This window comes from Amblyomma americanum, chromosome 5 (assembly GCF_052857255.1).
Source record: "Amblyomma americanum isolate KBUSLIRL-KWMA chromosome 5, ASM5285725v1, whole genome shotgun sequence".
Classification (NCBI taxonomy): domain Eukaryota; kingdom Metazoa; phylum Arthropoda; class Arachnida; order Ixodida; family Ixodidae; genus Amblyomma; species Amblyomma americanum.
The window spans coordinates 112,303,725-112,325,380 of NC_135501.1; the positions used below are offsets into that span (position 1 = coordinate 112,303,725).

The 21,656-nt window shown below is 44.8% G+C and overlaps 1 protein-coding gene across 2 annotated transcripts in view; it reads right to left on the reverse strand.

Annotated features, from left to right (window-relative positions):
- The window catches only part of Adck1 (aarF domain containing kinase 1), a 28,467-nt gene extending 7,062 nt beyond the window's left edge, over positions 1-21,405 (reverse strand). The window contains exons 1-8 of one of the 2 annotated variants that reach the window (XM_077665139.1): positions 20,800-21,405; positions 18,210-18,407; positions 14,645-14,728; positions 13,606-13,809; positions 12,577-12,738; positions 9,242-9,400; positions 6,711-6,827; positions 2,121-2,264 (exon numbers count right to left, since the gene is read on the reverse strand). In XM_077665139.1, the coding sequence (XP_077521265.1) occupies positions 2,121-2,264; positions 6,711-6,827; positions 9,242-9,400; positions 12,577-12,738; positions 13,606-13,809; positions 14,645-14,728; positions 18,210-18,338 (999 nt within the window). In that variant the 5' untranslated portion in view covers positions 18,339-18,407; positions 20,800-21,405. The remainder of the gene's footprint in view (positions 1-2,120; positions 2,265-6,710; positions 6,828-9,241; positions 9,401-12,576; positions 12,739-13,605; positions 13,810-14,644; positions 14,729-18,209; positions 18,408-20,799) is intronic. The other variant, XM_077665140.1, reaches the window with a different exon arrangement.
- Positions 21,406-21,656: the final 251 nt, after the last annotated feature.

Here is a 21,656-nt window from a genome sequence, read left to right on the forward strand (position 1 = left end):
GCTTAATCAGACTCTTCAGTATGTTTCATGCTGCACTGCACAGGCAGTTGTGGCACTCGGACATAGTGTAGGGCACAGTAACGTGACATCAACCAAAGCAACCCTCTGCAGTTCACTGACTCCTGACCGCCATTCAGACATGCTAAATCGTGCCAGTACCAACAGAGAGCACAGCTTCGATTTCAGTCACACTGCGCAGCACGCCGAACACACTGATATGATACACAGCACTAAGGCAGGTTTGGCCATATGTACTGTGAGCTGACAGCTGCCTTTCTGCGTGTGTGCCATGACAGCCACTAAGCTGTCTACATCAAGAGAGGAGCATCACCATGTTCTGTGGACGTGAACAGATTTTGAGCGATCAGTCGGGATGCGCCAACCCCAAGGTAAAACTGACTCCCACCCTAGCCAGAGTTAATCTTAAACATCAACCGCAGCTCTGATGAGTGCAACAGTAGCAGCTGTAAAGTGCTGCAGGTCGTTGAACATCTCTCGTCTGCCTTTTCCTTTTGCTTCAATGCTGGATAATTCGAAAAAACCCTGATTCAAATGCAATGCAATGAGCTTCGAATTAACCAAGTTTTACTGCAAACACAGTCAAACCTGCAGACAGGGGAATTGAGAAAAGTCCTCTATTTTTTGTTACATACAGTTTTTGCACGAACACTCAAAAGAATAACACAGAAACTAAACCAAATTGTGGAACTAACATGAGTGAAACCACACAGCTAATATTCACAGTAAGTCCCCGTGCGTCTGTATAGCTTGATTGCCGCTTGTGCATGTTGCAAGCCTACCCTGCCGCACGCTTTTGTCACTCTTGTTGCGGTGCGGACGTTTCGTTGGCTTCGTTCAAATCTCGGGGCTCTGGCTGTTGGCAGACGAGAACACCGTGCCCATTTATATTTTATTCAGCGGTGGAGATGATGAAAGCGGCCTGGGAGGAGATGACGGCCACTGGCGAGCGGAAGTGCTTCCGCAAGGCCGGGTCCGTCTACACAGTGTCTGATGCCGAGCCTGATGCTTCGGAAGATGACCAGCCCGGTGGCAATTTGTGGCAGCGCGTCATCAACTCCGACATGAGGGGTCATGGCATTGGTTGGAATGATTTTATTTCTGTCGATGACGGCGCCGACACCGCGGAACCGTGCACGGACAAGGGCATCGTTTCTGAAGAGCGGGACGAGAGTGACGCGGAGGAATCAGATCAGGATGAAACTTCGGAGCCAGCTCCCAATTAGCACGCCTGCAGCAATGGGCTACATAAAAAGCCTCAGACAACTTGTCTATGCCAAGGGCCTCGGCGAAGAGCACGCTCCTGCTTTAAATAAACTGGAAACCTCCCTCATTGGATCTGCTCTGCAAAAATAAACTTCCATCACGAACTTTTTCGCAAAGAAAAAATTTTGTGTTTTGACAAGAAACTCTTAAGCTGCGGTCCACTTACTACGAACTTTGGGATATAACGAATGGACGCCGCGTGACGCTCATATTCGTTATAAGCGGGCTCGACTGTACTACAAAAGTGAAAGCAGAAGAGACTACTGCATTTAATATGGAATGACTCTAATGGCACTGGAGTGCAGCACACTGTGTTAACTGATAAAATTAGTTTGAATTCTGCGATATCTGCTTTTATGCGCGTATTTCGTTCCATTTACATCGCGCAGTTTTACCATAATCATCAATGAACCAACAAGCCCGCCATAATGTCCTACTCAAGCTGTCTCACACCAGGACTCACTGGTTCCTCTTGGGGCGGTTTGTTGTATCCATATGAAGCTTTCACGTGGTTTCGTCAAATTTCACGTAACAGAGCACTAGCTATACAGATAGTTAATGTAGCAAGTTCGTTATATTAAGGTACACTCGTTGCAAAGAGATCACAAAAACATGAGCTTCAATGGGAATGATGCTGGGGAAATGAGAAACTTCATAATATTGAAGAAATCACGAAATGGAGGTTCGTTGCATCCAAGCTTAACTACATTACTTTTGTCCAATTTGCACAAAGATACGGAACAAGTCTCAAACTGGTGAATACAAAGAACACTGCCAGCTATTTTCACGCCGTCTGGGGCCTCTTCGGGCCCAGTGCGCCTGGCAACGCCACTCACCGTGTAGAGGCCATGGTCAAGCAGCACCAGTGTAGGGCCCCGGCTGCCCTGCCGTACCAGCAGGTTGCCCGGGTGTGGGTCACAGTGCACATAGCCTTGCACAAAGATCATCTCACTGTACAGCTGGCCCAATTGGTCGGACACCTGCAGTTTCGGCGGCACAAATCCATGCATACTTGAAATGCTACTGCTTGAAAAAAAGCTTTTTCCGAGCATTTCCACTTGAAGAAACAAATTTGCTTCAAGTCTGCAGAAATGTCCAAAATGACAAGTTTTATGGACAGCCACTATGACACTTGCTACAAGCCAGTTAGCAATGTTCTTTTGTGAAATGAAATGTTAGTACAGTATAAAAGGCCACACTCAAGTTTGGGAAAATAACCACAGAGTATAACATAGAAAAGCTAAAACGCAACCTGCAGCTCCAGCAACACCACCACTGTAAAGGCTCCACTACAAAAACAGAACTATAAAAAGTATGCTCTTTTATGGAATACAGTCGACGACAGATTTTTCGGACTCTCTAGGGACCGCGAAAACGACCGAAAAATCAGGCAGTCCGGAAAATCAAATTTCACCGAAAAAAATCATGAAATTATTGGCAATATGCCGGAGGAAGCCATCAGTTGTATTGTTCACATTCTAAAGCTGCTCATGACTAAATTTCGCCGCGCGACATGTGCACAGACGAGGACATGTCGACCGCTTTCATGAGCTCGGCCTGGCTGTAATGCCCATGGCATGTCGCCGATGAATGCACGGGTTGAGATAAAGTCTAAATGTCAAAGCGAACACGTCGCTGTGGAAACTGCACTGCGGTCGCAGTACGATGGGCCTGGAACGAGAACGTGAAGATTGCGAAACAATATAAGAACCGAGAAACAGCTGAAGCTGGCGCTCAGTCGGCAATGGCCTTCGTCATTAGGCCTAGTGACTAGAGCCGCAATCGGCATCGTATCCGGCGACATGCGCTTTTCGGTGGCTCGCGTAAATGAGAGGAGTCTTGCCTGTCATCAAAACGCCAGTTGTTGACGGTTTTACGATAGAAAAGTCAGGGTTGCGGTGCGTTTTGCCGCGGGTACGCTGACCTCGCTTTGAAATGCACCACCATTTCCTCCCGCGCTCGCCGTTTCCGTGCAGCTGTACGCCTCCCACGTGCTTCGCTGCTGCCTCTTTCCATATCCAGGACGAAAGGATCGGCACAGATGAGTCCCGCGAACTTTTACTACTGTTCAAGTTCGTGCGGCGGAAGACATTCAAGAACAGTACGAATTCAAAACCATGCGGGTGCAATGTACCGACTCACTCGCGCAGAATTTCAGCATCTGAAGTTAAAAGGCTTCCTTTAAGCTTGAATTTAGTTTTGTTTGATCAAATTTTCGATCTCTCCCGCAGTTTGAATTAATGAGGTTCTACTGTACGCATTACTGTATTTACTCGCCTAATGAGCCCCCCCCCCCTCACACTTTTGTTGTTAAGAATTTACTTTTTTTTTTTCAGCCTTAAGCCTTTTGTGGCTGGTTCCTCAGTTTTCGCGCTGTCCACAGCGCAGACCTTGGCAGCGCGCCAAGATGCTGCTTGCCACTGATAACACCACCACTAATTTATTTTTTAAGGTGAGCTCCTGCCAGAGAGGTGCTGGGAGGAGAGAGCGGGGCCGCGCTCTGGGCGAACTTGGCAGAGTGCCAAGACGTTGTATGCTGTAAGCTAAGGCATAGTCATTCGCATTATGCACTCGTCACCGTCGTGTGTCTTTTTTTAACCTGCCTACAAAATGCCCCTGACCTTCAGGGCTGGTGTTCAGCATGTTCACATTATCTCAACGCGCATGGCCAGCGCCCCTGGCTGCCACAAAATTGCCAGATCGTGTCAAAGTGAACCATGCTTTGACAGCAGCGGCACCAACACAAACCTGTCTGACTGGGCGCGTTTGTTGATGACTGGAGGGACCAATGGAGATATATGAAATCTCGACCCTTTGAAAAAAAATCTGTTGGACACTTTTTTTTTCCCACGTAATGAACGCTCCCCCAAACTGGTGTCAACTTTTCTGGAAGTGGGTTCATTAGAAAATAGGCATATGGGTATTGGCGGCGAGTGCGAACAGGGTCCGAAAAATCGAGCAGTCAGTTCCGGTGCGTCCGAAATTTCAAGCGCTCTTATATGTTGGCTCTATGGGCCATGTCGCCGTGCCGTGAAACAGTCCAAATAATCAAGCATGTCCGAAAAATCAGGTGTCCGAATTTTCGGTCGTCGGCTGTACCAGCATTCACACCCATATGGAAAAATTCCAGCTGGTTTTAACCAGTTCCAACTGGTTTCAGCCTACATCCAATTGGGAGTCAGCAGGTCCCAATTAGCGGCCAACCGGAATTGACTGGTTCCTCTAGCCTCTGTGTCCTTACTGTTGCTGTCAGTTGCATAAAACTTATTAATCACAGCGGAAGCGACGCATGGCGGAGAAAGCCGAAATGACAGCAGTAAATTATTAGTAAAAAATTATGACCATTTTCTGTGATACCATAAGCAACACAGTGTGATGAAAAATGAACTGAGCACACATATCAATCATCAGGTTTGCACACAACACAACAGCACTGGCAACAGTGGCGGCACACGGGTCAAGGAGAGGTGCGTCGGTTCAATGCATGGTGTGCTTGAAGTGCTAATAAGCACTTGAGGTGATAATTCGCAGCTGCATGCCATGTGATGGCTTCGCACAATGGGCTGGCAGCCGCTGAACCACTGTCGCACTCATCGCCCGGAAGCAGCTTGTGAGACTAGCCAAGAGCAAAAGGCTTTGCAGATACAGAACTTCTGATCTAGCTGTTTTGCTAATGAAGTTCGTTTTTATAGTATGGTTTCTTTATATTTTCTTATACGGCTGTCTTCCTAATGAAGCAAATTGTGACAGCAACACTTCTGGCGCGGTTGACATATTTCTGCTGGTTTTACATTTTCAAGACAGTTACATAACACCAGAGGGGTTTCCAGAAAGGTGTGGATGAGGAGGGGATGGTGCCCATGATTCCAACGCTTTCAAGATAATATGGGGCAGAAAAAATCGCTGCTCGTGAAGACAGAATCAGCCTGTTGGAACCTCAATAAAGGCATGTGCGTGTTAAGACCTATTTTTGGCATCTTCTGCATTCATGTCGGCATGTGTGCAATACCCAGCGTCAGTGACTACGTTTTGAGCAGCTTTTGCACAAAAACCAACTGGCAATTGGTCCTAGCTGGTTGCAGCTGGTGCACTATTTGCATGTGTTGCCACATGAAAAGTTTTGACTGGTCCTAGCTGGTCACCGCTGGGACCCACTAGGACCAGTCACAACTTTTCATATGGCAACACAGGCAAATAGCGCATGAACCTCTTCTTGCTGAGGATCACTCTGCCCACTGTTAGATAGCAACAGTGAAAAATGCTTCAAAATAGAAGCCTCTTCCAATGCAATATACACCGGGGACCTGCCCACTGTAATACAGTGACATCTAATGACTTCCAAGGACAACCGCCACCATACACTTTTCACGTCTTCCTTCCATATTATGTTTAGCCCACACGATATTTATTCATTATTTTCTGAGTACACACATTCACCCTACTTTGAGGTCCAGTCAGTGCTTCAGTTTGTTATCGATCACACAACACAAGCCCATTTGCATTCATACTAATGGGAAGTTCTCACTCCAGCCAATCAGAGCCCATAGTAACTTTAGCACTTCCTTCAACTGGCGTTCAAACTGAAACTTCTTAGTGCTTAAATTTCCAGCTTCTAGGAACAAGCTGACTATATTTTCCTTCTTTTCTTTTTCTCTAAGTTGCTTAAAACTAGCAACTTCGAGCCATCACATATGGGCCTGAAAGGTGCCCACACTAGAAATATAGACTTTTTGTTCCTAGCAAAAGGCGTACATGTACTAGTTATCAATGAATGAATTTTCACTCGTGTGGCACCGCTCAAACCACCTTCATGAAACCACACTAGGTGACAATTCATTTCAGAAGAGCAAGGTTCCGGGCTAGTTCGTAATGCATTGTACTTAGAAACAGCGCGAAGAAACACGGATGCCACGAAGAATCGACACACACGAGTGCTGAGTAAGCGCTCGTGTGTGTTATTTCTTCGTGGCGTCCGTGTTTCTTCGCGCTGTTTCTAAGTACGACAATTCATTCTCTGCACCTTGCAGCACCAAGATCGCTTTCCACAGCACGTACCAATGGATGGTGCTTGGCTTTTATACAGTCTAATTGAACAGCATTATAGCTAGGGCTGAATTCCAAAAAGAAATTTACAGGGCGAAAAATCCGAAACAATACAATGCACACAGACTATCAAGTGCATCTAAGGCGTTGTTCTCCACAGTGGCAAGGCTTCACAGCTGGCAGTTCTGCTGTATCGATACTGTCGTCTCTCTCTAGTTCACTGCCTGGGCTGCTACTAGCTCACTGTTGTCTGCTCATGCTCTTTTCGACAGCTTTTACCAAATGAGCAAGCACTGGGTCAAAGCCACCACATCCAACTATTGCAAGCATTTGCTGTCTTTGAGGCTCAGGAACTGCAAAATAGAAGCTCAGGCATACATTACCTCTGTGGCCGATATCCCGTGCTCCTTCAGGTAGGCCTTGTCATTAACCTGACCACCATCACAGAACTGCATCGTCATCACGCGACGTGTCGTTAGGTCCCAGTGGATCTCAGGCACCTGCAGTTAGTCGGTCAGCAACAAAACACGGAGTATGATTGCCCATTTTCACAAGTTGCTGCTTGAGATCAGGCTGAATTAGTAAAGCCAATAGATGAAACTAACCAATGCAGTTCAGTCACAAAAATTGCTGGTGGTTTAGCTCTGGTTAACCCTGGTCGAAAGCGAAAAGCTGCATCTCCCTGGCTACATTTGTGGCGGTTTCCATAGATAGCCATACTGACACACACAAAGTAGTAGGCATTTTTTTTATTTGTTAAACATCTTGCTTTCTTGGAAACGACATTAAAGGCGCTCACACAAGACAGCACATGTTCAATATATGCTTTGGTAATATTTACAAATGTAGTATTGCTCGTTGCATGCACAGATATGGAACCAAATCTCATTGCAAATGACAACAGACACGCAAACCCTGCAGATAATTTCAGAAAGGTCAACTGAAAAAGAAATTGTTTTTTTTTTGGAGGGAAAGGAAATGGCACAATGTGATAGAGGCATCATTTCCTTTTCCTAAAATCAACACTCATTTTTCTTCCCTTACAGTGTGGTTCAGGTGTCTACCATGATATGTGAGACAGGCATAATTTCCTTTCTTTAAAACCAACTTTATTTCACTTTTCTTCTCTTACTGTTGGGGTGTCCACCCAGATATGTGAGACAGGCCTAAATTCCTTTCCTTAAAACCAATTTTCACTTCATTTTCCTGCCCTTGCATGCTCCCTTCCCAGATATGCGAGACAGGCATCATTTCCTTGTCTGACCTCTAGCTACATTCAAGGTCAAACTTAGGGCCCTGCTGACAGCTTTGTGGTCAAAACTGTGGTCGGGCGACTGGCGGTTTCCATAGATAGCCATACTGACACATACACAGTAGTAGGTTTTTATTTGTTAAACATCTTTCTTTCTTGGAGACCGTATAAACTTCGTGACCATAACAGCTACCACAAGGGTAGAAGCAGCAACTGTAACTAGACCTGCAGTGGTCTAGAGCATTACCTGTAGAGCAAACGTTCGAAGTTCTTTGGGGACAGTGCTTAACGTGGTGCTAACCCCACAACCCCACTCCTAGATGCAGCGACTGCACCGGCAACGGCTGCGTTGCTTAGTACGGTGCTCATCACATTGGTAGCCACATGCTCTCCACGGCAGGCATCGCATCGATCACACCTCGATCACACCTCGAAGCTGAACGCTTCAAAGTGAATCGGCGTTTTATAAAGAACCCACTTTCATGACCTGCGCATGCGATGCCGGCAGACGCTTTCCCGCTTGACCGAAGGTCAATGTCAGAGCTAAAAGACCAAAGGTCAAGGTCAGAGGTCTGAGATGGTTGGTGTAACAGCTGCTGGTGTAGCTGACGTCATGTGTAGAACCTGATTACCACCAGTTATGCTCATGGTTTGACCTCTACCTACATTCAAGGTGAAACTGGCGGCTACGGTGACTTCTAGCTACATTCAAGGTCAAACTTGTGGCCCCGCTGACAGCTCGAAAAGCAGGCGTAGTGAAGCTTTTCACTTCAAGAACTATGACAGATCCAGCCTATCATTCAGAATCGAATAAGCAAGCAGAATCGATAGCCTCAACAGCCAGCTAGATGATAAACTTTCCAAACAGAAATTTAAGGAATAAACCTAAAAAGACACGAAAAAAATCTAGTACACATCAAATGTTCGATCTATTCTTAATGTTGATGATGATAGGCATCATCATCGACAAACTTATCAACATGCTAAAGTCTGCACAGAATTGTTTAATTAGTTGAATTTTAAACCATCAGTGTGAAATCTTAACAGAATGCAAAAGAAGTTATTAGCAACTCGATGCACATCCTCTTGTTTATCCCCCTAGAAGCAAACGGGCATCAATTCGCAAGTGTAATTAAAACCACCCCCATACTCACCCCAAAGAAAAGAACACATCAGAAATATCAGTGAATTTTAGTGCCACACATCAGATTTTGAGTAATTTTATTTTCACACAGATCACAAGAAAAGAACATGCTGCCACCTGAAGGTGCCATTGCTGCTGCACACATTTCTCCTGCCATTCCTACATCGCATGCATACACCAGTCAGTGACATGTAGCCAAGACTGAAAGTACAAATACTTTTTCTTTTGTTCTCAATTCCCAAGCCAAATAGTGTTTCCATTTTGCACTGTTTTTACACTAAGGATAACGCAACAATACGAGCCAAAACAAAGTCAAAAGAGGAGTGCAAAGCATGGCATTTAAACATCCAAGGCCATAAATTCAGTCGTCTCTGATGCTGCCAATAAACCCCGCAATAAGTGTACCCACTTAGCTAATTTCTTTCACCCATTCAGGACTATAGGCGCACAGTGAAATCACTCAAGATTACAATCAGCTCTATGGGCTTGGCGTGTGGAAGAGAGAGAGAGAGACTGACCTCAAGCCAAGGGAAGTGGGCGAACATGCGACGCACGCGCTCCGTGTTGTGGGCCTCGTTGACGAAGTCCAGCTCCAGCGGCAGGTTGCGCTTGGTCTCCTCCGCCAGCCACATGAGTGAGAATTCCGGGAAGACCTTGGCCACAATGTTCACCAGCAGCTGTCGGGGGTGAGACGCACATGCATAGGCAGCTTCAGACAGCATCCCAAGGCAGGAACTGTTGGCACCTTGCAATGGCCGGGCACAAGTTGCCATCAAGAGCAGGCATTTGAACCAAACATTTGCAGTGCATAGAACAGTTCCACCTGGCACTGTGTGCAATAGAGCCTTACCTACATAACGTGCGATATTACCAGTACTCAATTTTACACTGTTTGCTTCTAAACACTTCAATTCTGCCTTTCACAGTAGGATACAACAAAAAGAAAGAACAGAAGTTGGTAACAATAAACCACGGTCCACGGCATCCTGTATTACTCCACTGGCCAATCATGAGATTAAACGAAATCAGCTTTTTGATGTTTGACTACAATGACATTTGTATATTAAAGTAGCAACAGGCATCAAAATTCCTGAGCTTTTATTTTCGCCTTGTGGTCAGCTTTTTGGTTAGGTAACAAGAAAAGCTTCAAAGAACAATTTTGGGTTTTTTTTTTTAACATTTTGAGTTGATAACCACACGATATTCTTTAAAGACTCCTCCCCGGTACAGAAAATAATTGTACAAAATATCAAGCAGAAGTATTTTAAAAGAGCAGAAACCAGGAAACCAAAACAAAAACTGGGTTTCGGCAAAGCTATGGTGTCATGACAGACCAACCTATGACGTCACGGATAGTCACAAAACCTATCAAATGTGTGCGTTGATTGGCTAAACTGGCGACTGTAAGTGACAGCTTGGGTCGCAATTTGTCTCAAATGACCCAAAGCAAGCTCGAAATTTTGTCCTTCAGGAAAGCAGAGTGAACACCAATGGCTGTTTGTCCAGTGACATCACACACTCAAGGTTGCCCGCAGAAATCTCCCCGGTTGAGGCAACGAAATGAGAAATTTTTTAATTCACTTGCAATGCAACAAAACACCGCATTGCTGCGAAATTTAGCATAAAGGACCAGAAAACTGCAGAGAATGTACCGCAAAAGTTTCAACAGAAGACGAGGAGGTGAAAAAATGCTAAATTTGGCATTAAAGAATTCCTGCACATGTATTCTGCAGCACAGATACCGTCCCAAAACACTTATCATGTGCACTCTGATTGGCTAAACAAGGCAACTGAAAATGACAGCCTGGGTCATTGTCGGTGTGAGGTGACCAAAAACAAGCGCGAAATTTTTTCCTTTAGCAAATGCGAAGTGAGTATCAAACAGCATGCCAAACTGTGACGTCACAGACAAGGCTGCCCGTAGAAATCGTCTCGTTTGAGGCAATGAAATGAGAAATTTTTAAATTCATTAGCAATGAAACAAGATGTTGCCCAGATGAGAAATTTGGCACAAACGATCAGAAAACTGCAGAGAACTTACACTGAAAGTATCCCTAAAACCCGTGGATTCACAACAAATGCCACAGTTGCCCTTCAACAGAGGATTACTACTTTTTGCCACAAAGGATTTCTGTGCAACGATCACTGCAGATTTAAGTTGTAGCTGACTACAATAATGAGAGTGTGTTTCTATATGCTTGTAACACATTTTCTGCCCGAACGTAAATCCTGTACTTGTTACTTTAAAATGAACGGCGGCACAAACAAGGACACTAACAAGAAAGAAAGAGACACCACATGCGCACAAGTGTTATTGTCCTTGTTTGTGCTGCTGTTCATTTCATCATGCACCAACTCGCCCCTCAGGCCGCTATTATTTTGTTACTTTAGAACTAACTATAATATAAAGTTTTGTCACAACGAACATAATAGCAGCACAGATCAGTCATTGAAGGGACGGCAATTCAGGCGATCATTACAAAAGAAATTGACAGAAGTTTTCGAAGGCTTTAGCGGCTTATCAAAGGGCACTTACAGCTATACCAGAGGCCGCCAAAACTCTAGTGCGTTAGGTTCACTTCCTCGCACAGCACTTCTAGCGCAGGTTAAGCTCCAGCTATGATGGCTTCCCCACATCGCAGCCATGTCACGTAGAAAGCAGTACATCAGAGGGAAACTTATAGCCTTGTTTGCCACCGCCATGACAACCGACATGAGTGAGGGATTGTTACTGCAAGCTTTGTGCTGCTTCTTCCGGCGTGCTGTCGACAGACGCCAGAGGTATGAACGTGTGCTGACTACCAGACTACAAACCTGCACGCCGCTGTTGGCAAGTGCGAGATAAAAGTGCAAACTTTGGTGTCGCAGGTTGCTATATCATCACCTGTGCGGTGCGGCAAAGCCTGACATCTGAACGGGCACTGTTTGGTGCTGGGGATTTCGATATATCCGTTTCATGGCCAACTGGGTTCAATATATAAAGTATAAATTGAGTGCATTTGTAAAAAATATTTCCGAAGTGTTCGATATAGCCAATGATTCCTCATATCAGTGTTCGTTATATCGAGGTTTGATTGTACATGGGTTTTTACTATCATGTGCACTATTTCTGAAAAATCTCAGCAGTGAAGAAAACTTGTGAAACATTAAATGAAGTCAAAGTAAGAAGGTGCAAACTCTATTAGATCATTACCTCTGCATAAAAACTGATTGAAGGCTTAAAGACACACTTCAGCTGACAAACCTGAATTTTAAGCAGATATAAAATTCAGCCAGGCAAGTTTTCAGCAAAAAATGCACATGTTTTGCATAAAGGCATGACACAGCAATTCTATTCTGAGCATTAACATATGCAAAAAGACAAACTGAGGCAAGGAAGGAACGCACCAAAGCACAGTGTTTCACAGTGCTCACACTTGCATTTTTGAGACACTTAATATACCAGAGACTGGTGCTAGTTAGGTTCGCTTTCCCGCACAGCACTTCTAGCACGAGTTAAACTCCAGCTGTGGTGGCTTCCCCACATCACAGCCATGTCATGTAGAAAGCAGTACATCAGAGGGAAACCTATCGCCGTGTTCGCCACTGCCACGACAGCCGACAAGACTGAAGGACATGAGTGGTGCTAGTAATTACTTCAACAGTTGAATTTATAATGCCTGTCAGAGCTCGCTGTTGAATACAGCTGGAGAACAGCATGGGCTTGTGAAATATATCATGCTTACTAATTCCACTTGGGCCAAAGAGCCAATTTCGTGGGAAGGGAAACGTAATGACAAGCAACAGAATCAGGTGGGTGGACGAGATCAGCAAGTTTGCGGAGAAAAGGCAAAGGCCAGGGCTAATAACTTACCTCCATGGTGGCCATATCCACCATGGAGTTCCCCAGCACGGAGGGGTGCTGCACCTTGACAGCCACCGTCTCACCCGTGGCCCGCAGGGTGGCACGATGGACTTGCGCCAGGGAGGCTGCACCAATGGGGTGCTCCGAAAAATCAGAAAACACCTCCGCCGGCTGAAAAACACGGGGAAGATCAAAACTGAAAGATGTTCAGGCTTTCAGTTGAATGCAGTGAATGCATAGAGTACAATAGACACTGGTTAAAGGGGGAGCCTGTTCTTGAATAGCTTTTATTAATGTAGTCACAATTACAAAATCATCAGGGAACATGTATTTTTGCGTGCCGATTCTGAATATATAATTCTTTTTCATGTAAAGCAATTCCTTGAGCACTTATGCCATTGTTATGCATTTTGTCACCAGTAATATTACTAATATCAATTTTTTTCTCAAGTTCTAAAACCATATGCGCACCTTCCAAACAGGACGTGATATTTCATAACCTCTGTTTTCATTGGACGAATCCTGGTAGTATTTCAATGCTACAATTTCTAACCACTCAGACACTTTGCACCAAATTTTGTACGTGCCTGTAAAAATTAATTATATAGGTGTTTTCTGTTTGAGAACTAACAAACTGGCTTTTGCGAGGCCTAGAACTACTATTACTTAGGAGGAAAAGTATATGTTTTGATGATGTTAATGGGCTATTATGGCGCAAGGGCATCTACGGCCAAAGAGCGCCATGGCACAAGGTATTTTCCGTTTCTCAAGGTGGGGTCAAAGACCATTTCCCAAGCATTTCAGCCTACAGAAGCCGAACACCAGACCAGGGGAAAGCTTGTACCCACTGCATCATCGGTGGGTACCTGGCAGCACGGGATCGAACCCTGCACCTCCCGCATGTGAGGCGGATGCTCAACCATTTGGCCACCACTGCGGTTCGTATATGTTTTGATTTGAAACAGTCAGCAATGCAAGAAAAGGTTAAGGAACATGGAATCAAAGCGAACGGCATGAAAAAGTGTTGCTGCTTCTCACGTCTTGGCCCAGGTCCTCGCGCAGCACCTGCAGAATGCTGTGCAGGGGGGAAGCAGGTGCCTTGCTATGCAGGACCCTGAGAGTGTGCACGTACTCCTCCGGCAGCAGATAGTCCAGGGCACCCACATGCTGGCCCACCTTGATGAAGACACCTCCGTTGACGCAGCACAGCTGCAGAAGCCGCTCCGCCGACCGCTGGTGCACCTGTGGAGAGAAGGGAAGGGTTGAATTTGCACAAAGAACACCACTGGGTGATAACTGGTTGTATGGGGTTTAACATCCGAAAGCAACTCAGGCTATGAGGAATGGCGTAGTGGAGAACTGCGGATAATTTCGACTACCTTGGGTTCTTTAACGTGCACCGACATCGCACAGTACATGGGCCTCTAACATTTCGCCTCCATCGAAATGCGACCGCCGCGGCTGGGATTGGACCCGAATCTTTCGGGTCAGCGGTAGAGCACCCTGACAACTAAGGCACCATGGCAGCTTGCTTAATGACAACCAGGCCAAAAAAAAAGACCAATGGGAAGTGTCGAAAATGCAACTAGGAACAAAGTGCAAACTAGAAGAAACAGATCAAATTTTAATATGTTTCAAATGTGTTTTGGACATTTCCAAAACACAAGTGAAATTGTTTTCCTGAGGTTTGAGCAATTGAACTGTCTGCCTACATCAATTGATGAATGTGTCCATAGACGTATGCTCGAATAGTCAGTAACGACGCTCTAGAAGTAACCTCTCTTGCCTAAGCAGCGCTGTTACCTGCAGTACTGCCAAATACAATTTAAAATAATATTTTTTGACTGCAAACAACCACAAAGATTGGAGCCTGGTGGAGATTGGAGCCAGCAACAAAACAGAATCTGCAAATGATGTGAAGCACATGCTCATGCGCACCACTGAATGCAAAGGTCCAGTTTGTTCGACTGACTGCCCATTTCAACTCGGCAATTGGAGAGAACAAAAAAATAATAGCTGCAGGAGAAGCATACGTGTCTGCCCTTTTCCTTGGTCTGGTCAGCAGGGTGCTCCTCACCTCAGACCTTGCCTTGGCGTACTCCTCAGAGTCCTTCTCCATTCCCATTGTGGCAAACTTGTAGTCACACGCTATTCTGGACACCTGCGCAGCACACAGCAAGTGCATATGAAAGTGGATCAAGAAGGCAAGGGGAGTTTCACAATGCAACACATTCGACAAGACCGGAAGTAAGCACTGTGAATACATGAGCAGCTACAAAAGTCTTAAAGGAGTATAGACACCTAATTTTGATGGCTTGCTATCTTCCCTACAATGATGCGGATGACGCTACTACGTATGACTCACCATGTGATGTTTGCCTACGGCCACTAAATAATTTACAATCAAATTTTTTCTGTCATGCTATTTCGGTTTCGGTTTCAACAGCTGAATGATGGCTGCGACGTCAAAGAGTGCTTTTGTGTCACATGAGGCATGGAAAAACGTCCATATAATCGCTGCTGTATGATTTTAATTTACTGCAGTGCTGAAGCAGCCTTCCTCAAGAGCCGGAATGACAACGAATGTGGAAGCAGCGATTAAATTGCAGTTTTTTCATGTCTCACGTGACCTGTAAGCACACATTGACGTCACAGTCCTCATTCGGCTGTTCAAACCGAAACCAAAACAGTGCGAGAAAGAAATGCGATTATAAGTTATTTGGCGGTCGTAGGAGAATACCAGGTGGTAATCCATGAATAATAATTCAATTCACCTTTATTTTTAACACTTGTGAAGGAGCAGTATAAAATATATGAAAAGTGTTATACAAAGGCAAGCTTTTACATGCACACGATACAAGAAAACCGATAACTGAACACATGACAGACAAAACTTTAAGATTGTTATATTCATTACACACAGTACTTTTTTAAGCTAGAAAAAGCAGGCCCTTTTCAGTCTATAAACAATGAACGCAAAGCTTGGCGCCATTATTACAGCATTACTAAGACTAAATACATTGAACTTACTCAGTAACTTTGGCACTATGTAGCTTAATGACTGCAGAAGGTAATTCGTTCGGTGGTGTGGAATCATCCATTTATCAGGGGCACGTGTTTTAGAAGTACTGCAGCAGAACTTTGCATCTGAGAGCGTCATTAGAAATTCTTTATTCTTTTGATTAGCAAAATGAATGTGGTAGAGGAGGCGCTAACTATAAAGAGACTGGGTGTTAATTATATGATGCTGGCGAAATAGCTCGGCTGAGGATGTAAATATGACACATTGCTTATACAACATATGGCTTTTTTTTCTAGACGCAGAAGTGTACTAACGTTCTTTTTAGTAGCCGTCCCCATAATAGTGTACAATGGTTAAGGTGCAATAGTTAATGCTTTACGCATCACTACAAACAAGAAAACATGCACCCGAAAGTTAGGTGTCTATACTCCTTTAACTCCCAACAACAACTGCTGCATTTGCGTTCTTCCATGGCTCAACTGTCTACAGTAGTCAGTAAAGCGAAGGAATGAGGCAAGCTGCTAAGTGCTCACGAAAGCCACAGCTTGCAAGTGGGTAGCAAAGCCGCAGCTTGCAAACCAATAAAAATTCGGCAGACACACTTCAGACTGCTTAAGTGTGAGAATGCGAAAGCATTATATTTAGAACTGCACAAGGTAGATGACCAGACTAGTCTTCCGCATGCTTCTGGTGCTGCTGTGTCCTATGATTGTGAAGCCAGCGTGAAGACCATTTTAGCTTCATTGCACTTTGCTGCCACCTGGAGTCTCAGTGCACAGTACTCTGTGCATGCTGACATAGAATGATGATGCAGGGTGTTTTCTTTTTTTGTTACCCAACACTTTAAATTAGCTAGACAGATGCTACAGCCACCTCACAAAAGTCTCACCAAAGCTCAAGAGGTAAGATGGAGACAACTCGAAACGAATACTCTCCCAAACCCGGTAAGAATGCACCACATCAACCCAGACGAATTCAGACCAGATTGTTCAAAATATGGCCAGAGAGCCGCGATGGAACACATCTTCTAGGACTGCCCCACAGACCCACCGCCTGGAGAACTTCAGATGTTTGTAGGCCCGCAAAAGTGGAAGACCCTGCTAGCCAGCTGTGATCTGGAAGCAAGTACAGGTCACAGCACGAGCCCAAGAGATCGCCTTCAGCACTGACTAATGGCTTGTGGAGTCGACAGAACCTGTCACCCCCAGTACCGATATTAGTTTTATTAATGACTGTTTCATCTCTTCTATTTGTAAAGTCAAATATTCCTTTTCACGCAGAAAAGCAAAAATTGAAGTACAGTTCTCTTGCTTGGGTCAATGGCCTGGAAATCGTGACCTTCCAGCTGGAAGCAATTCAACCCCTGCTGGAGTGGCACCTCTTTCCAGCTGGAAAATTTCATTTCCTGCTGGATTATTGAACCAGAAATTGCATCCAGCAGGAATGGTTTTTTGCTTACAGCTGGAAAATTTCCACTTCCAGTTAGCTCCATCAAGATAATTTACAGCTGGATCTAGTTCCAATTGAAACCTCAAGTAGAAACATCAATCCAGCTGGAAATTTGGAAAAGCGCTTTTCCAGAATATGCTTTTCGGGGAAAAGTGTCCAGCTTGGGTATTCCTGATGAAAGACTCCCACATCTCTATTTTCATCTGGGAAGTGTGTCTTAATGTCTCTGTTTATATATTCAGTATTTACAATATTTATACATTTATACACCCAAATATACACATGCACATCTGCATCTAAATGTTTAGAGCAAAAGCCTATACCATTTCAAATCAGTAAAAAGAATCCAAACACGAATAACTGATTCAACACGTGCCTAGATAGATCTACTCAGAAAGATATAATCCAACTAGCAGGATTCCAACAAGCTTCAGCAGGCACTTCAAACCGCTGGCCCTACGGCAATCTCAGCGCAGCTTGTACTTTGCTCACATATTAAAGTGCAAGAGATACAGCCTGAGAGAGTGAGTGTGCATCACTGAGGCAAGGGCCAATCTGCATACTCAAGTGCTGGCTGTCAGCTGCAGACTCTCTGGTATGAAATGAACGAAACATGCATCTACCTGATCCATTGAATAGGACCTCTGTGTTGATTATCATGAGGCCTACATGGCTTGCATAATAGAAAGCCGATCCAGATTCCTCAATACGTCAGTACTATTTTTCTCTTGCAACAAATCAACACAAGAAATCATCTAACTTCACAAAGACACACAACGAAAGAGAGAAAGTTCTCTAATAAAGAGAACAGATTTCCATTGCTACCATGCCTAAAAGTAATTAAAAAAAAATTAAATCTTGATAAAACATTTTTTTAATTAAGATTTAAATCTGAACACTTGTCATGTATAAATATCAGGGTGAGCTAATACAGATTTTGGAACAGATAAATATTAAAAGTTTTCAAAGCAAACATGCATAAAGCCCTATTATGAAATGACAGCTCAAGGCACATGATACTGTTCCACCACAGTGTAAGACACTATGTAGTGGTGAACCACTATAGTAAATTACTGCTACCTAGCCATGCTAATAATGTCAGGATGTTGCCTTGTAAGGCCAATTAACACAGTCTCAGTGATGCTGAACATTGCTTGACTGGAACACTCACAGTTGCTGCAGCCCGCCCAAAGCGCACAATGCCAATGTTGGAAACATCCCACTGGTTGTTCCGCAAAGCAAGGTAGGTGGCGCCAGTGGTGCCAGCCAGTGCACCCAGCTGGAGGAACCGACGCAACATGACTGCAGCTGCAGCGGTGCTAGCCCCTGGGGGTGACCACCAGAACAAGGAAAGCAGCAGGAGCTATATCTGCAAGTTGTGCAACAGACAACAGCATGCTGGACAAGATATTTACTTTGAATAGCTAAACAAAAGTCTACTTTGAATAGGTGAAGATTTTTTCGCAGTTTAAGCATTAGGGATCACATTTTTCTGGTTGCGGCGGTGTTTTTGAGCTGCCTAATTTCCACAACTTTTGCTATTTAAACTGTAACTTTCCGTTCCCACGAACTGATCATGTAGCACCGCAAACTCCCGCGCTGAGTGCCTAATCTACCCGCCACCCCACCCATCTTTCACTACCAGAGAGCAGTCAATCCGGCGTCGCCTGCGGACACGAACGCCGCCCACACCAGCCTATATTTCTAAATTTATGCTCATGCCCCCCTTATGCATTTCGTGCTCCCTCTCCAAGGCCACCCTTACCTACATCCTCCTATCATGCCCGGCGTCCCCTCCCCCCACCGGGCCAGTGCCTCTCCGAACCTGGGAGGACTAGAAGACCTTACAACGGTCAACGGACCTGACCAGGCAGAAGATTGCCTTTAGACAGGCCGTATACATCATGGACCAACACTAAATGAACATTCAGACCATGAGTGGGGTTGTGTGGAGACACAGGAGACCTGCGGCCCTCGAATTCTCTTGCTAAATAAAGTTCTCTCATTCATCCATCCATCCATCCATCTAGCAGAAAAGACTTCCAAAGCCAAACAAGGCTTTAGACTAGCTATAGTGAGGAATGTTCTGAATAAAGAAGTGATTCAAAGGTTCAAACATGTAATGCAATTTTCCAAATGAAAGTTAAGTTGGTGAGACGAGAGTTCACCCTGTGTACATGATTTAGAAGACACTATTCTGGAGAAAGTGTGCTTTATCTGTGTGGGTGTTCATTCAGTAAACAGTATCTTCACACTGAATAATACCATTACATGAAATGAGAACACAGGTCTGGTAGCCTGAGCACCTATTAATTATGCGAATGTGCCATCCTTTTCCACTAGTTAGGCTAGAAGTATAGGCTAGTTAGGTTAGAAAGCAAAAACAAATTGTGATAAGTTTCAGACAGTCCATAGAACTACATGTTTTGTGCGCATGCTGCTTCAGAGGAACTGCAAATGTTTCAAATGTCAAAACTGAAACCTTAATCAACTGGAATAATCAAAAGTCCACTTGCAATAGCTCTCCGGTCTTCTCGAAATTCTGCCTGTTCCTGCCCATGAAGTAAAAGACAGTATGGCCCGACTGGATATACATCTAAATGAAAATTGGAAGCCTGAAGGTTGACGGCTCACACCAGAGAGCAGTATGGTTGACAGAACTGAAAATATGCGATGTGATATCACAAAAGTGAGACCAATTATCTCAGCTTAAACACTTAATTCCTCTTCACATCTGGGCCTCCAAAGTTATGTGGAGGTCTCCCTAATAATTTCTTATGAAAAATAAAGACATCTCTAATTGCTACGACTACTTGTGATGCATATTTATTCGATGAACACGAGATTACCAAAGTTGCAAAAGTTACTGCAACGGGCACATTCCCTGGCCCTCGGTTATACAGTACTACCATTAAGCAGGAAATGATGCATCGTATACTTGCAAAGGCCCAAGTGCGAAAGCATATGCAAAACGAAAGGTGAAGGCAACCCTTAATAGAAGAGCCACGCTTCACTGATCAAATTCATAACTATACGAACCAGTGAAGCACCCTACCAACATCTGAGAAGAAAGCAGCTGCATTAATTTAATGACTGGAAGGCTTTCCCTGTGGCAAAATTAGACGCATGACATGACCGCCAGAACACGAGTAAAAGGCAATGAACAAGCAATTTTTGTGTGTGTGAGGGATAACAGTCATTTTGCACACATGAACAAAGCCAGACGTCACTTTAAAATGGCAAGCAATTTTAAGACAATAACTGCATTTACTCTTCTGGCATAATTGTGTGCGCAGCTTTGACAAACTGATATTTCTTTCCTGTTGGCAGCTGCAAGAGGTGTTATTAACTGAGGCGGCACGAGCTCCGCAACTCTGCATGTATCGAAATGCGTCAATATATAACATGAGAAGGAGAGTAGGCAATGTACAATATGCGTGTCTCTGCAGAGCTCCGACAGCGAAGATGCTATCCATGTAGCAACTGTTACTGAAATTACAATGCAGCAGTACGAAGCCCAGACAAAATAAAACTTCACTTTGCACACAATTAATTAGCACTATATAAATGGTCCTTCAACTCGCCTACTTTATATACGGTCCCACTGCACGCAAAGTAGCTTTAGCGATATTAATCCACTCACGAAGAGTAGAAATGCAAAGTATATTCTTGCTCTTTAGTAGTTAATTCCTTTCTCGACAAAAACAAAACTCTCTCTGACGGCCGGACTTAATTTCACATAGCACGGTGTGTATACTCACAGTCGAAATCCAGCCAGCGAGTGCTTCCTCTTTCGATGAGCACAACGGTTAGCACGATTCCTGGGGCATACAAGCAGAGCTGCACTGTCGGCCGGTCCGATCGATGCAGCGAGCTTATTCGCCCCAAGTTTCTGAACGCGCCGCGCACACGTCCAACCGGAGCAAAACCCCGGACGAAACTAATCCGCGCGTGTCAGGAACATGCGGCGCGCTAAGCGGCACGTTTTCCGCGCAAGGGCTTTTGTCGCCAGACGCTGGATGCAGTACACTGCGCGCAAGCTGGCGAGGAAAAGGAATTGATACGAACTAGGGAAGGAAAACGAAGAAAAGGCGCCCCCGCCACTGCCCCCGCGGTTGCCTTGACACTCAGTTCGGGAAAGAAGCGTACTACACTTCGACGGAGTTTCGCCGCCGGCGAGTGGATGAGGAAAACTTGGCAACCCGTTCTGAGAGCGGTTAGAAACAGCAGCAAGTGCAGCGAGAACGTTATGATGTAATCACGCGAACCACATTCAACCTGCGACCCTACGACGCGACAATTTATTTCGCTCGCTACGCAAGCGCGTTGACCCTCAACTTGACCGCTCGGGGCATCGGTGATGCGGCGAGCGGCGTCAAGGCCGGAAGACGTGACGTTGATCCAGTCACTTTCGGTTTTTGTTTCGCTAACACAAAAATGAAATAATAAATAAACATATGTGGAAACGAGCTCGTTTTTTATGCTCATTCATCACAGCGTTTTGCACAACACTCATGAATGGACACCTAGTACTGCTTTGGTAAAACCTTGAAACCCCAAAACGCTGAAGACACTGAAAACAACGGCTGAAAATCCATCACCATCAGGATCACCAAAT